General features: G+C 39.4%; 1 protein-coding gene across 2 annotated transcripts; it reads left to right on the top strand.

Moving 5' to 3' along the window:
- The first annotated feature begins 4,291 nt into the window (after window positions 1-4,291).
- Window positions 4,292-12,801, top strand: LOC133554913 (deoxyribonuclease-1-like). Of its 2 annotated transcripts, XM_061904185.1 has the most exons (10): window positions 4,293-4,441; window positions 4,501-4,583; window positions 4,780-4,868; window positions 4,947-5,033; window positions 5,103-5,215; window positions 5,434-5,546; window positions 11,361-11,518; window positions 11,637-11,733; window positions 11,807-11,939; window positions 12,351-12,801. In XM_061904185.1, the coding sequence occupies exons 2-10, from the start codon at window positions 4,503-4,505 to the stop codon at window positions 12,515-12,517; spliced, it is 1,038 nt and encodes a 345-aa protein (XP_061760169.1). In that variant the 5' UTR covers window positions 4,293-4,441; window positions 4,501-4,502; the 3' UTR covers window positions 12,518-12,801. The 2 variants fall into 2 exon arrangements, with proteins under 2 accessions (XP_061760170.1, XP_061760169.1); XM_061904186.1 differs by lacking the exon at window positions 4,947-5,033 and having other exon boundaries at window positions 4,292-4,441.
- The last annotated feature ends 1,141 nt before the right edge of the window (window positions 12,802-13,942 follow it).

Raw genomic sequence — 13,942 nt, 5'->3', positions numbered from 1 at the left:
CTTTTTTATTTTTAAAAACAACTTTTTACCAAAGTGCCTATACTTACGCACGTTAACCCAGCTTTGCGTTTTTTTGTCAAAGTTGATGCATTGAATTCAAGAGTTGGAGCAGTACTTTTCCAGCATTCCCCGGTTGACCGGAGGCCTCATCCATTTTCTTTCTTCTCGCGTGACCTCACAGCTGCTGAAAGAAACTATGATGTGGGAAAGAGAGAGCTCCTGGCCGTTGTTGTTGTGCTACAGGAGTGGAGGCGACTGCCACTCCATTCATGATCGTCAATGATCATAAAAACTTTGTTCGTATCAGAACTGCTCCAAGACCAAATTTCTGCCAAGCACGTTGGTCTCTGTTCCTTACACGCTTCAAGTTCTCCACCTGGTTCCCACAACATCAAACCTGATGCCCTCTCCAGAGTCTAAAGTCAGACCATCGTACCTGTAGCTCGAATGATGGGAGCACTCCAGTAGGTGAAAAGAAGGGTGTCCATCGCAGCTGCTGAAACTAAGGTGCTTGACAACGTCCCTGCGGGCAAGCTGTTTTTTCCAGCTGGACTGTGGTTCGAAGTCCTGCAGTGGGGACACGCCTCAAATGCGTCCTATAATCCCGGCGTGAGACCTACTCTGTTTGTGGTCGCTCAGCGAGTTGGTGGCTTGCGATGGGTAAAGACGTCAAGGAATTTGTCAACACCTGCTTCGTGTGTACCCCCTAAGCTAAGCTTCTCATCATCCACCAGCGGGTCTGCTTCATCCTCTACCCATCCTGCCACGACTATGGTCCCACAAAGTCCTGGACTTTAACACAAGTCTCCCAGTCCCACCGAGCAATTCTGTTATTATAAATATGGTAGATCGATTCTGCAAAATGGGACACTTCATCCCCCTGTCCAAACTAGCTTCATCCCTAGAGAATGCTTAACTGTTCGTCAGACACGTTTTTCGGAACCATGGCATCGCCCTGGACCTGGTCTCGGACAGAGCGCTCCAGTTCGCTTTTAATGTTAGGAAGACTTTTTGCAAAGTGCTGGGTGCATCAAGGAGCCTTTTCCTTTATGATATCACCTGCAGACCAACGGCTTGACCCCTTGAGGGGCGCGGTGTGATCCCACTGAGGGTGCGGGGGACATGCTTTTTTTCCCCGTAACAGAATATGATTGTCACGCCTGTGGGCTTTATGTTTTGTTATGTTTGGTCATGTTATGTTTTGCTTATTTGGACATTCAGTTCTTGCGTTTTGCACTTCCTGGTTTGTTTTGTTTCCATAGTTACGCATTAGTTTCCACCTGGTCTCCAAGTCACGCCCCTGTCCTCAGCCTCACACCTGTTAGTAATCATCATCATAGTCATTATTTAAACCATTCTGTTTCCGTCCTCGTCCTGGCAACTGTACTTACCGACCTACTTACACCTCATTCATGCCCTCGATCACCTGCTACGCACCTTGCTATCCGTGCCCCTTGTTTCGGTCACAGTAAGTGTTTTTGTTTTAGTTGTTCAAAGTTCTGCCACAGTGCAAGTTGTTGTTTCATGTTTATAGTTAACTGCCGTTGTGCTAGTCTTTTGTTTCAAAGCCCAGTTTTTTGTACCACCATTGTGCACGCCATGTTTGCCTTTGTTGTAGTTTGTTTGTGTAGTAATAATTAAAAATGTACTCACGTTCACGCCTGGCTCGTCCCAAATATTCTCTGCATCGAAGAAACAACCCAAGTCCAAGTCCATGTTTGACAATGATGATGTGTATGTAGCACTTGGCTTTGCTGTAACCACGGTGGGAGACAAGGAAAGACCGGTGTGTTGTTTCTTTTCATGTTTAATAAGCTTACAATGTAATGCAGAGGTATAGTTGTAACAATTTTATGAACAAATTATACTATTTATAGTCACGGTGGAGAGTATGGGGCGGGGGGGGGGTGAAATATTTGTCTTCATCCTCAGTGGGGTGTAACAGAAAATGTGTGAGAAGCATGGCTCAATGGAATTGAGCAAATCCAGACCTGAAAACGGCGCTTCGGTGCTCATAACAGTATGTTGACATAACATCACAGTTTGTTTGTTTTTTTTAATCGAGAAAACAAAAGTAAACTCGTACAAACATACCCAATAATCAATGGAGACATAAAATATAAGACATCAAGTTGAAATCTAAAGGCCAGTACAGAAGTTAGTACACCTTGAAATGTCAAAAGAATGCATTAGTAATGTCATATGGTATTTGTTGTTGAGACAGACAGCTATGTGGCAGGTATTGTGTTGCGTTGACATGTTTACACTGATTCAAGAAAAAAAATTATGCGAATACTAAAATGTAATTTGGTGCGCGAAACAACTTGACAAAAAGAATAATAAATAAATGGCACAAAATATGCCTAAGATCGCTTAAAGTGGAACTGCACTTTTATTTAGAATTCTGCCTTTTTTTTTTACAATCATTACAAAACATATGACAAAAATTTGATTTGTTTTAATGCATGTGTAAATGTGGGTGTGAATGTTGTCTATCCGTGTTGGCTCTGCGACGAGGTGGAGACTTGTCCAGGGTGTACACCGTCTTCCACCCGATTGCAGCTGAGATAGGCTCCAGCACCCCCCGCGACCCCGAAAGGGATAAGCGGTAGAAAATGGATGGATGGATAGATTCTAAATATTGAATAAACATAAATATAAGTCTGCTTACAACAGAGCCAATGGGAACTCTATTATTCCGTTCATAAAATCAGAGAAATAACCATTCAAAAAGCTCCAACAATACTCAATTTACATTTTGTGACTTGAATTTTCACCAAGTATTAGTGAAAGTTATTATAAACGCAAACACTGATAAACTATTTATAACGGCAGCGTAATCACTACTGTGTGTCCCTAAGTTTACATCATTAAGTGGTCTGTTTTATTTCCTAGCGTCTTTGCTCCCTGTAAGTTTATTGTAGATCATAAATCATGCATCTCACCTGTAAAGTAGATTGCTGAAAATAAATTTAAATTTAAGTTGGGACACCTTGACCACCATGTAGGACCTGGAACTGGCAAGAATGACATTAAAAATGCTCTCCCTCCCTCCATCCCGTTTCTTTGTGAGTATTATGAGACATCTTTAATCTAAATGGGAATATATGAACATCCTAGCAGTTGGTATTCTGATGGCAGCAGACATTAAGTAAGTGATGGTTTATTAGGTTTGTTGGCTCTCATAAAGTCTGCAGTGAGCAGAAATCAGTGATAAAGAAAAAAAGCAACCGTTGTGAGGCGAATTGACACAAAAAGGCCTTGATCTGCGCTTGATTTAACCCCCCTTTTCTTTGCGACGATTATGAGTTATTCTTCACCTAAACAGGAATATAACAAGATTCTATCAGTCGGTATCCTAATGACAGCAAACATTGTAAAGTACGGGATGTTATATTATGTTTTTTGGCTCTCATGCGTTTTAAAATGAATGCGCCACGTATGCTTAAATTGATCAAAATATGTATAGATTAAATGTTATTATAAATGTGCCTGTTACTACATTACATATATACTGTACTTACAGTACATCATGTATATAAAACCCTAATGGAGGTGTTTGGATGTTTTTTAGAGGCTCTATTGTGACTCGTTGGTCGCATCGTGACGCGGGTTTCGTTCTCCCAAGGATGCAGTCGGGCTTTGGACACAGCGTGCAGGTAAGAAAAATGATTTATTAAGAAATAAAACAGACTTTGACAAAACTAACAGAACTAGCATGGGAGCTACAAAACAAATAGGGCTTAGCATGGAAGCTAGCATAAACAGAACCGAGAACAGAAGTTGTCACTTGTTGCGTGTAGCAAATTAGGAAGCAAGGCAGACTGACGGGAAAAGGCAGGCTAAATAATGACAGTAATCACAAAAACAGGTGCGCGTCAGGAGCAAGCGGCAGGTGAAAACAATGAGCAACCATGGAAACAAACTGAGATGTGCTCAAACCTGAATCGAATGAGTCCAAAACCAAACGAAAACACAAAAAGACTCCAAAATCCAAACCACAACATGATCCGGGCAGCGGATCACAACATCTATAGTCAGAATGGAAAGGCTCCCATAGGCTCCATTGTCAGCAGACTTTTGATCGCATTGATTTAAAATTCACAATGCATTAAAAAAAAATCCATCCGTCAGCATGTCTTATATAATGATTGTGAACGATAGGTAAAAAAAAAGAAAAAAAAAGTGCAGTTCCCCTTCTAGGGATACCATTTTTCTGCTGAATATGAAGACAAAGAAGTACAATAAATGATTGACATGCCTTGCAAGAAACTGGTTTGGCAGTATGTACTCTCTTTTGTTCCTTTTGGAAATGATTACCCAATCAGTTCTCTCTTAAAAAAACACGAGACTTAAAACCAACCACTGGTGTTATTTTATGAATCATATTTCATTTACGACTTGCTCTACTTGGGAGTCACAACTCAAAACATTGCAGCAGGTAAGAAATAAATTTTAGTCGAAATTTTAGTCTTCCTGATGTTATTTTTCTTTTCTTAGAAATGAAAATTGCTGCTTTCAACATCCAGAGGTTTGGACTGACTAAAGTCTCCAATCCAGATGTGCTCTCAGCTCTTGTGAAGGTATGGATATAATTGGACACTAACATGTCCAATGCGTGACTCCAAGGTCCTATTGGGCCTGAAGGTTGTTTTTTTATAGGCCCCCCACATACTGTATAGGTATTTTGTGGGAAAAAGTTTTCACAAGTTTGCATTTAAACATCAGGTGGCCCGTTTTTGAAAAATGTTACTTACTTATTATTATTTCCGACAATAGATTGTGTCTCGATATGACATCATAGTCATACTGGAGGTGGTGGATGTCAGCGGTGCAGCGGTGGAACTGTTTGTAAAGGAACTTAACAGGTGAGTTCAGGTGTTCATTTTTGAATCAATCAATCAAAGGTGCACTGCCACGTGGTTTGATCTTAACTTATCTCAAAGAGCCAATGCAAGCCATCACTACGCTCAACAGCTTAGTAGCCGACTTGGCAGGAACAGATACAAGGAACAATTCCTGTTCCTCTATAGGTAAATAATCCCTAAACTCACTGATGTGCGGCAAGGATTCACACAGAATTGTGTTTGTCTGCCACTCAGGGATGACATGGTTGACCTGGTGGACTGCTATCAATATGAAGATAACCAAGAGTGTGACATGGATGCTTTCACCAGGGAGCCCTACATTCTGCACTTCAAACCACACAACACAGGTGGCACCACAGCACAGCAGCTTTTTAATTGTCGTAGCAACCCCAAGGCAACATTGCTGCAGAGTGTGCTGTATAGCCTTGTTTGGGTTCACAGTTAAAGGAATAGCAGGTTTAACAAGTTCAGTCAATCATCGTCTTCAGTGCACATGCACAGGGGGTTGTGTCATCACGTGCTCATACGTACACTTACTGTAAACCTTTGCATGTTCATGTCGCAGTGCTGAAGGATATAGTGCTGATCCCAGTCCGCACTACACAATGGGACACAGAGAAAGAGCTTGATGAGCTGTACGATGTTTTCCTGGCAGTCAAAGCCAAATGGAAAACCGATGTGAGTTTCTCTATCGCTCAGTTCTTTTACAGTTCTGCTTCCAACATAATGAGTTAAATATCCTCTCAGTTTATAGGGATCATGCATGCTATGTTGTAAAATGGTACATTTCTGGAAATTTTTCAGAAATTTTGCAGGTTATTGGAAATCTTGGAAATAATCTTATGTGTGGGTATTTATGGCCTTTATGGGAACAGATTATACCACTTAATTTACAAATCCCGTTTCCATATGAGTTGGGAAATTGTGTTAGATGTAAATATAAACGGAATACAATGATTTGCAAATCATTTTCAACCCATATTCAGTTGAATATGCTACAAAGACAACATATTTGATGTTCAAACTGATAAACGTTGTTTTTTTTGCAAATAATCATTAACTTTATAATTTGATGCCAGCAACACATGACAAAGAAGTTGGGAAAGGTGGCAAGAAATACTGATAAAGTTGAGGAATGCTCATCAAACACTTATTTGGAACATCCCACAAGTGTGCAGGCTAATTGGGAACAGGTGGGTGCCATGATTGGGTATGAAAGCAGTTTCCATGAAATGCTAAGTAATTCACAAACAAGGATGGGGCGAGGGTCACCAATTTGTAAGCAAATTGTCGAACAGTTTTAGAACGACATTTCTCAATGAACTATTGCAAGGAATTTAGGGATTTTACCATGTACGGTCTGTAAAATCATCAAAAGGTTCATAGAATCTGGAGAAATCACTGTACGTAAGCAATGATATTACGGACCCTTGATCCCTTAGGTGGTACTGCATCAAAAATTCGACATCAGTGTGTAAAGGATATCACCACATGGGCTCAGGGACACTTCATAAAACCACTGTCAGTAACTACAGTTGGTTGTTACATCTGTAAGTGCAAGTTAAAACTGCTATGCAAAGCAAAACCCATTTTTCAACAACACCAAGGAACACTGCTGGCTTGGCTGAGCCCAAACTCATCTAAGATGGACTGATGCAAAGTGGAAAAGTGTTCTGTGGTCTGACGAGTCCACATTTCAATGTATATTTGGAAACTGTGGAAGTGGTGTCCTCCGGAACATAGAGGAAAATAACCATCCGGATTGTTATAGGCACAAAGTTCAAAAGCCAGCACCTGTGATGGTATGGGGGTGTATTAGTGCCCAAGGCATGGGTAACTTACACATTTGTGAAGGCACCATTAATGCTGAATGGTCCATACAGGTTTTGGAGGAACATATGTTGTCATCCGGGGCTTCACGGTGGGAGAGGGGTTAGTGCGTCTGCCTCACAATACGAAGTTCCTGCAGTCCTGGGTTCATATCCAGGCTCGGGATCTTTCTGTGTGGAGTTTGCATGTTCTCCCCGTGAATGCGTGGGTTCCCTCTGGGTACGCCGGCTTCCTCCCACTTCCAAAGACATGCACCTGGGGATAGGTTGATTGGCAACACTAAATTGGCCCTAGTGTGTGAATGTAAGTGTGAATGTTGTCTGTCTATCTGTCTTGGCCCTGCGATGAGGTAGCGACTTGTCCAGGGTGTACCCCACCTTCCGCCCGATTGTAGCGGAGATAGGCGCCAGCGCCCCCCGCCACCCCAAAAGGGAATAAGTGGTAGAAAATGGATGGATGGATGGATGTTGTCATCCAAGCAAGGTTATCATGGACGCCCCTGCTTATTTCAGCAAGACAATGCCAAGCCACGTGTTACAACAGCGTGGTTTTGTAGTAAAACAATGCAGTTACTTTCCTGGCCCGCCTGCAGTACAGACCTGTCTCCCATCAAATATGTGTGGCGCATTATGAAGCGTAAAATACGACAGCGAAGACCCCGGAATTTGAACGACTAAAGCTCTACATAAAACAAGAATGAGAATCAATTCCACTTTCAAAGCTTCAACAATTAGTTTCCTCAGTTCCCAAACTATTATTGAGTGTCGTTAAAAGAAAAGGTTATGTAACACAGTGGTGAACATGCCCTTTCCCAACTACTTTGGCACATGTTGCAGCCATGAAATTCTAAGTTAATTATTATCTGCAAAAAAAAATAATAAAGTTTATTAGTTTGAACATCAAATATCTTGTCTTTGTAGTGGATTCAATTGAATATGGGTTGAAAAGGATTTGCAAATCTTTGTATTCCGTTTATATTTACATCCAACACAATTTCCCAACTCATATGGAAACAGGGTTTGTACTTTAACACGTATAAAATATAATAAAATCAAATATAATGGAATAGAATTCATGTCTACTGTCCACCGAGGTGGAAAATTGTCTTTGGCTTACCAACACAGGATACAATCAATCAATCAATCAATCAATCAATTAATAATTTAATCAATCAATCAATCCTGTTTATTTTCATTGCCATAATAACATAATTTCAACAGGATTTTGTTGAAGCATAGTACAGCCCCTTGGAAAAGTGCAGTGATGAGCAGTTGACTTTATCTTAATAGTCTTCTTGTGCATTTATAGGCAGTCCAATAACAGTAGTTTTCTTTAGCATTATGGCAGGACAGGACAGACAAACGAAACTAAACTATTATACATTGTCATATATAAAAACTGCTGTTAAATGATGCACTTTTAAAATCAGATTATTGACACTTTTGAATTGAATGAATTATGATGAATCGCAGTAAATTATTGTATTTGCTTGCATAATTTAAATTAACTTTAAAATAGAGCCCTCAAAGTGCAATATTATTGCCAGAATGACATACAGGAAAATTTGTAAATGTTTTACCTGAATGCACATGATTTATTGTCTCAAATCATGTTGATTGATATTTTTATCCAAAGTCTAAACAGGGTATTTTTTGAAGTGAAAGTTGCCGGTGAGCACGAATGTATGCATGGACCTTCTCCCCATTTCAAGTAATCATCACCCGTTAAAGTCAAGGAGCTTGTGCACTTGAAGTTAGATGCGTGATTAATCTGTGTTTATATATGGTTAATGAGATAATGTTTTGGGATTAAATGCCTACTGAAATGAGATTTTCTTATTCAAACGGGGATAGCAGGTCCATTCTATGTGTCATACTTGATCATTTCGCGATATTGCCATATTTTTGCTGAAAGGATTTAGTAGAGAACATCCAAGATAAAGTTTGCAACTGGAGAAAAGCAATGCCTCTACCAGAAGTCGCAGACGATGACGTCACATGTTGATGACTCCTCATATTCACATTGATTTTAATGTGAGCCTCCAACAAAAACAGCTATTCAGACCAAGAAAATGACAATTTCCCCATTAATTTGAGCGAGGATGACAGATTCGTGTTTGAGGATATTGATAGCGACGGACTGGAAAAAAAAAAAAAGTTAAAAAACAAGTTTAAAAAAAACTAAACGCGATTGCAATCGCGTTGCATTAAGACGGATTCATATGTCTTTAGAGACATTTACTAGGATAATTCTGGGAAATCCCTTATCTTTCTATTGTGTTGCTAGTGTTTTAGTGAGTTAAATAGTACCTGATAGTCGGAAGTGTACGTCCACGGCCGGGTGTTGACACGCAGTGTCTCGGGGAAGTTGACGGCAGCTGTATGGACGGCACAAGCTCAGCAGATATCCGGTAAGTGGTGACTTTTTAACCACAATTATCTCACCGAAACCTGCTGGTTGACATGTAGTCGGGATCCATGTCCGCTGTGATCCATAGTAAAGTTTCACCTGCGTGAATTTTAAACAAGGAATCACCGTGTGTTTGTATGGCTAAAGGCGCAAGCTTCCCAACTCCGTCTTTCTACTTTGACTTCTCCAATATTAATTGAATAAATTGCAAAAGATTCAGCAACACAGATGTCCAAAATACTGAGTAATTATGCCGTTAAAGCAGACGACTTTTAGCTGTGTGTGTGTGCAGCGCTCATATTCATTACAGCCCGTGACGTCACGCGTACACGTCATCATTACACGACATTTTCAAGAAAAAAGTCCCGGGAAATTTAAAATTGCAATTTAGTAAACTAAAAAGGCCGTATTGGCATGTGTTGCAATGTTAATATTTCATCATTAAATAAATGGGTTGTACTTGTATAGCGCTTTTCTACCTTCAAGGTACTCAAAGCACTTTGACACTACTTCCACATTTACCCATTCACACACACATTCACACACTGATGGAGGGAGCTGCCATACAAGGCGCCAACCAGCACCCATCAGGAGCAAGGGTGAAGTGTCTTGCTCAGGACACAACGGACATGACGAGGTTGGTACTAGGTGGGATTTGAACCAGGGACCCTCGGGTTGCACACGGCCACTCTCACACTGCGCCACGCCGTCCCTTCATTGATATATAAACTATCAGACTGCGTGGTCGGTAGTGGGTTTCAGTAGGCCTTTAAGGTAATCACATTAGTCAATTTGTTAAATTTGCAAACTGTAAAAAAACATTTAATAGACATAAAAACATATTTTAGGTAAAAGTAGGAATACAAGTAAAGATCAGTTAAGATCTCAAAAAGCCTCAGTAAAGCATAGAAGTAAAGCAGTTGTGAAATTATAAATAGCAATGGCATTTGGTATAAAATATTTTTTACAAGAACCTTTTGGTCAAGCGAGCTCTTTAGCGCCTCCCAGACTTCAAATGCTCAAAATGACAGGATAGAGAATGTGAACCGTCTGCTACGAGTCTCACAGCTTTTTTTCCCCCTCATCATGTATATGTGGGACAGAGGCTTCACACAATTTTCCCAGCCATTTGAAAAATTCTGTTGACTTTGTTCAAATGACTTGTAAAATTGTAAGGGGAAAACACAGAAGATCACTCAGCACTAATGCAGCATATGATGCTCAAACAACATCTTGTTTTTATTCACTCTGACAATGAAAAGAAAGGAAGAAAAATAGAAAGAAAGAAAGGAAAGAAAGATAGATTAAAAAAGAAGAAAGAAAGACAGTAATAAATAAATAAATAAATGTTTGTGTTCTTTTGTAGTTCCTGTGCCTAAATATATTTACAAAAACTTGGTTGTGCAAATAAACTAACGCCATGGTAAGTCCTAGTAATAAATCTTGTGATTTATGGTCCAATCTACTGTGCTTTCTTTCTCAATTTTCATAACAGAAACTAAAAGCTTAGTGGTTGTGCAGGAAAGTAAAGTGATTTATTCAACAAGGATGACCATTAAAGCGTCTTTGGTGATATTTGTTAGCATCAAGAAAATATCCATAATAGTATTGATAAAGTAGGTGAACAAATCTCTCGTAGGCTCAACAGCATATACTATATCTTGATATCGCTAGGAAAGATTCATGCTGAACCACTGGGACATTCGGACATTAAAATTGTATTTCTAAATGAAATTATGCAAGTGAGAAATAACCTGTGACTGATCATGATTAATTCAAATGGACAAGTGTGATTAATCATTTTTTAACTGCAATGAAATAAACGTAAACAAGTACAGTAATGATATATATTTTTTTTACTCTAGCACATTTCTGCCTGATTTTGACTGCCTGTGTTCATGCCAACTTTCTCCTTCCTTTACATCTTCTGAGCGATCCAGAAAAACCCAGCATGGCTGGCGAAGGTTAATTTTCAAATGGACTGTTTGGCACAAAAGTTCGATTGACACAACCTCTGCATAGGCGCTACCAGGCAAACAATCTGAGGATTTTTGTTTATCTTCATCATTGTGCCTGCTCCCTTGCTAAACTTGTACTGAAGCTGTTATCAGTGTGGTTTAACACAATGCAGATTCAGATAATAATAAGGACTCTTGGTACCTTTTAGTTTTTAATATCAAGTAATGCATGTGAAAATTATCCTATTCTTTTTAATTCCTGTATGTGTTTCAATTATGTTCTTCTGTGCCCCAGAATGTGATGATCCTTGGGGACTTCAACGCAGATGGAAAATGTGTTACTCACAAGGGAATGAAGGAGCTCCGTATTCGCAGTGACAAGAACTTCCACTGGCTGATTGGTGATGATGTAGACACGACTTCCAACACAGCGAATGCACATACCTACGACAGGCACGTTTTCTTCAAAATGCCTCAATAATGAAATTTCAAAGGACTGGTCTTCCATTGCATCTATGAAAAAAAAGCAAAGAAAGTTTACTCCTGGCTTTTTTTGATCGTTGTCAAACAGGATTGTTGTGTACGGAGATGACGTGATGGCAGCCCTTGTGCCACAGTCAGCCAAACCATTCAATTTTCACAGAGAGTTTTCAATGACAGAAGAACTGGTAAATTCCTGAGTGACCAAAACATAAAATATTTTCAGGTATGTTCTCATGCTGTGTATACATGTTCCTACAGGCACAGCAAGTCAGTGACCGCTACCCTGTAGAGGTGGAGCTGAGCAGTTCCCTTCCTTTCTGGATGACAAATCCTACCCAAAGGCGTGATGTGGAACACACACTGCATGCCACAGTAAATAAAGCCTTGCCAGGTAAAGAACAAAATGTTAAATATTTCATCTTTTTAAAGGGAAATTATTGCTGAGTGAGTTCTGTGCAGAGTTATCCTACAAGGTAAAGCAAAGAATGTTTGGTGTTGGGGAGAGTTTTTTGTGAAGTACCTTTTTACTGCTGCCTTGACTTGTTTTGGTACTTTGTATGTACTGTGGATTTTTCTACCTTTGTACATAAACCATTCTATCGAGACATCATTTAGAGTAAGCATTGTTTTAACTTTAGCAGACAGACTCAACTCATTATTTTGTCTCATCGTTCTCTCTCTCACCAGAAACATTCAATGAGAAATGACCGCAACATAACAAGTTAATGCACCAGGAAATCGGTGTTTATGCTACTGCAAACGTCAAAACACGTGATTTATTTGTGTGTCTTTTGCCACCCAGTGAATTTACAGGCTGACCTATCGACACTGCAGAAGGAAAACCTCCTGCTGGAGAGAGAAAAACTCCAACTTGAAATCTCGATATTAAAACATCACCTTACCACACTCAGCAGAAAACGACAATCAAATAAGCTTCACAATCCTGAGATATTTTCCCATTTTTCTTGATGTATTAATAATGCAATATACTGTACATATAAGTTACTTGTATGCAACTAAAACATGTTGTAGTTGTTGATGGATAGTAAGTAAAGTATACAAGGAACACCATTTTATTTTTACAATTTAAAGGAGTTTGTAGCTCCACTTTTTGGTATTCCACATATTTCATATTTACATTGAACATGAAAAAAAGCATTGAAAACGAATTCTTACATTCAAAGTTTGTCTGGTTTTGGCATTTTGTAAATTTTGACACATTTTCAGTCATATTATAAATGATACTGCAAGTACTTTTTGTTATTGGCCTTTCACACACTTTTTCTGCTTCCTGATGCATTTGTTGCATCAACACCATTACCATCCATCCATTTTCTCCCGTTTGTCCCTTTTGGGGTCGTGGTGGGAGCCTATCTCAGCTGCATTCAGGCGGTAGGCTGCGTACACCCTGGACAAGTCGTCACCTCATCGCAGGGCCAACACAGATAGACAGACAACATTCACACTCACATTCACACACTAGGGCCAATTTAGTGTTGCCAATCACCCTATCCCCAGGTGCATGTCTTTGGAGGTGGGAGGAAGCCGGAGTACCCGGAGGGAGCCCACGCAGTCACGGGGAGAACATGCAAACTCCACACAGAAAGATCCTGAGCCCGGGATTGCCATTTTATAATAAAAACTATTTGTAATGTGTCCTCATGTACACCAGAGGCCATCAACCAATCAACCTTTATTCATCAAGCCCCTTACATCAGTATATCTGAACCAAAGTACAAGAAAAGTGGAGCATAAAAATAACAGAACAATTAAATACAATAAAACAAAAGTTAAAATTTAACTTAAGTGTCACAATGCTCTTTAGTGCTAAATGGAGGCCAAGATAAATGAGCCTTAATTGTTTTACATTGGGAAAATATGTTGCATTAGTATCTTAAAATATACTTTAGTAATTATCACACCACCTCAAACGACTCATTTAACTCTTACTTTTAGTTTTAAAAACAAAATAACTACATGTAGGAATAACTTATTGTCCTCATAAAACATGCTGGTCTGTTGACAGATTTCATGCCTGCAAACAGAGTCAGCCGTGCACGCCCTAGGCTAAAACTGTTTTTTAAATGTATTTACTACATTGGAGCAGGTAAAAAAAATAAGACGATAACTAATCAAATCAAAGAAATGTTGACCAAGTCAATGACACAATTAACTGACATTTTTGTAAAAAAATAAAAAGAGGAGACAAAAATGTTAACAAAAACGAATACTAATCATATTTAAGGTTGTCCTGTCCATCGGAATATATTCAATCAGTTCTTTAACAGTGTATGAAAGAGGGGTGGGGTTTGGTTACAAAGAGAGCCAATCAGATACTTCTCCTTGTAAAATGAAGTATAATTTCTCACCGCCTAAATAAAAATGAATGGCATT

Source organism: Nerophis ophidion, linkage group LG06, assembly GCF_033978795.1.
Source record: "Nerophis ophidion isolate RoL-2023_Sa linkage group LG06, RoL_Noph_v1.0, whole genome shotgun sequence".
Classification (NCBI taxonomy): Eukaryota; Metazoa; Chordata; class Actinopteri; order Syngnathiformes; family Syngnathidae; genus Nerophis; species Nerophis ophidion.
Note: the sequence above shows the minus strand (reverse complement) of the source record. Positions and strands in the feature narration are given on the sequence as shown.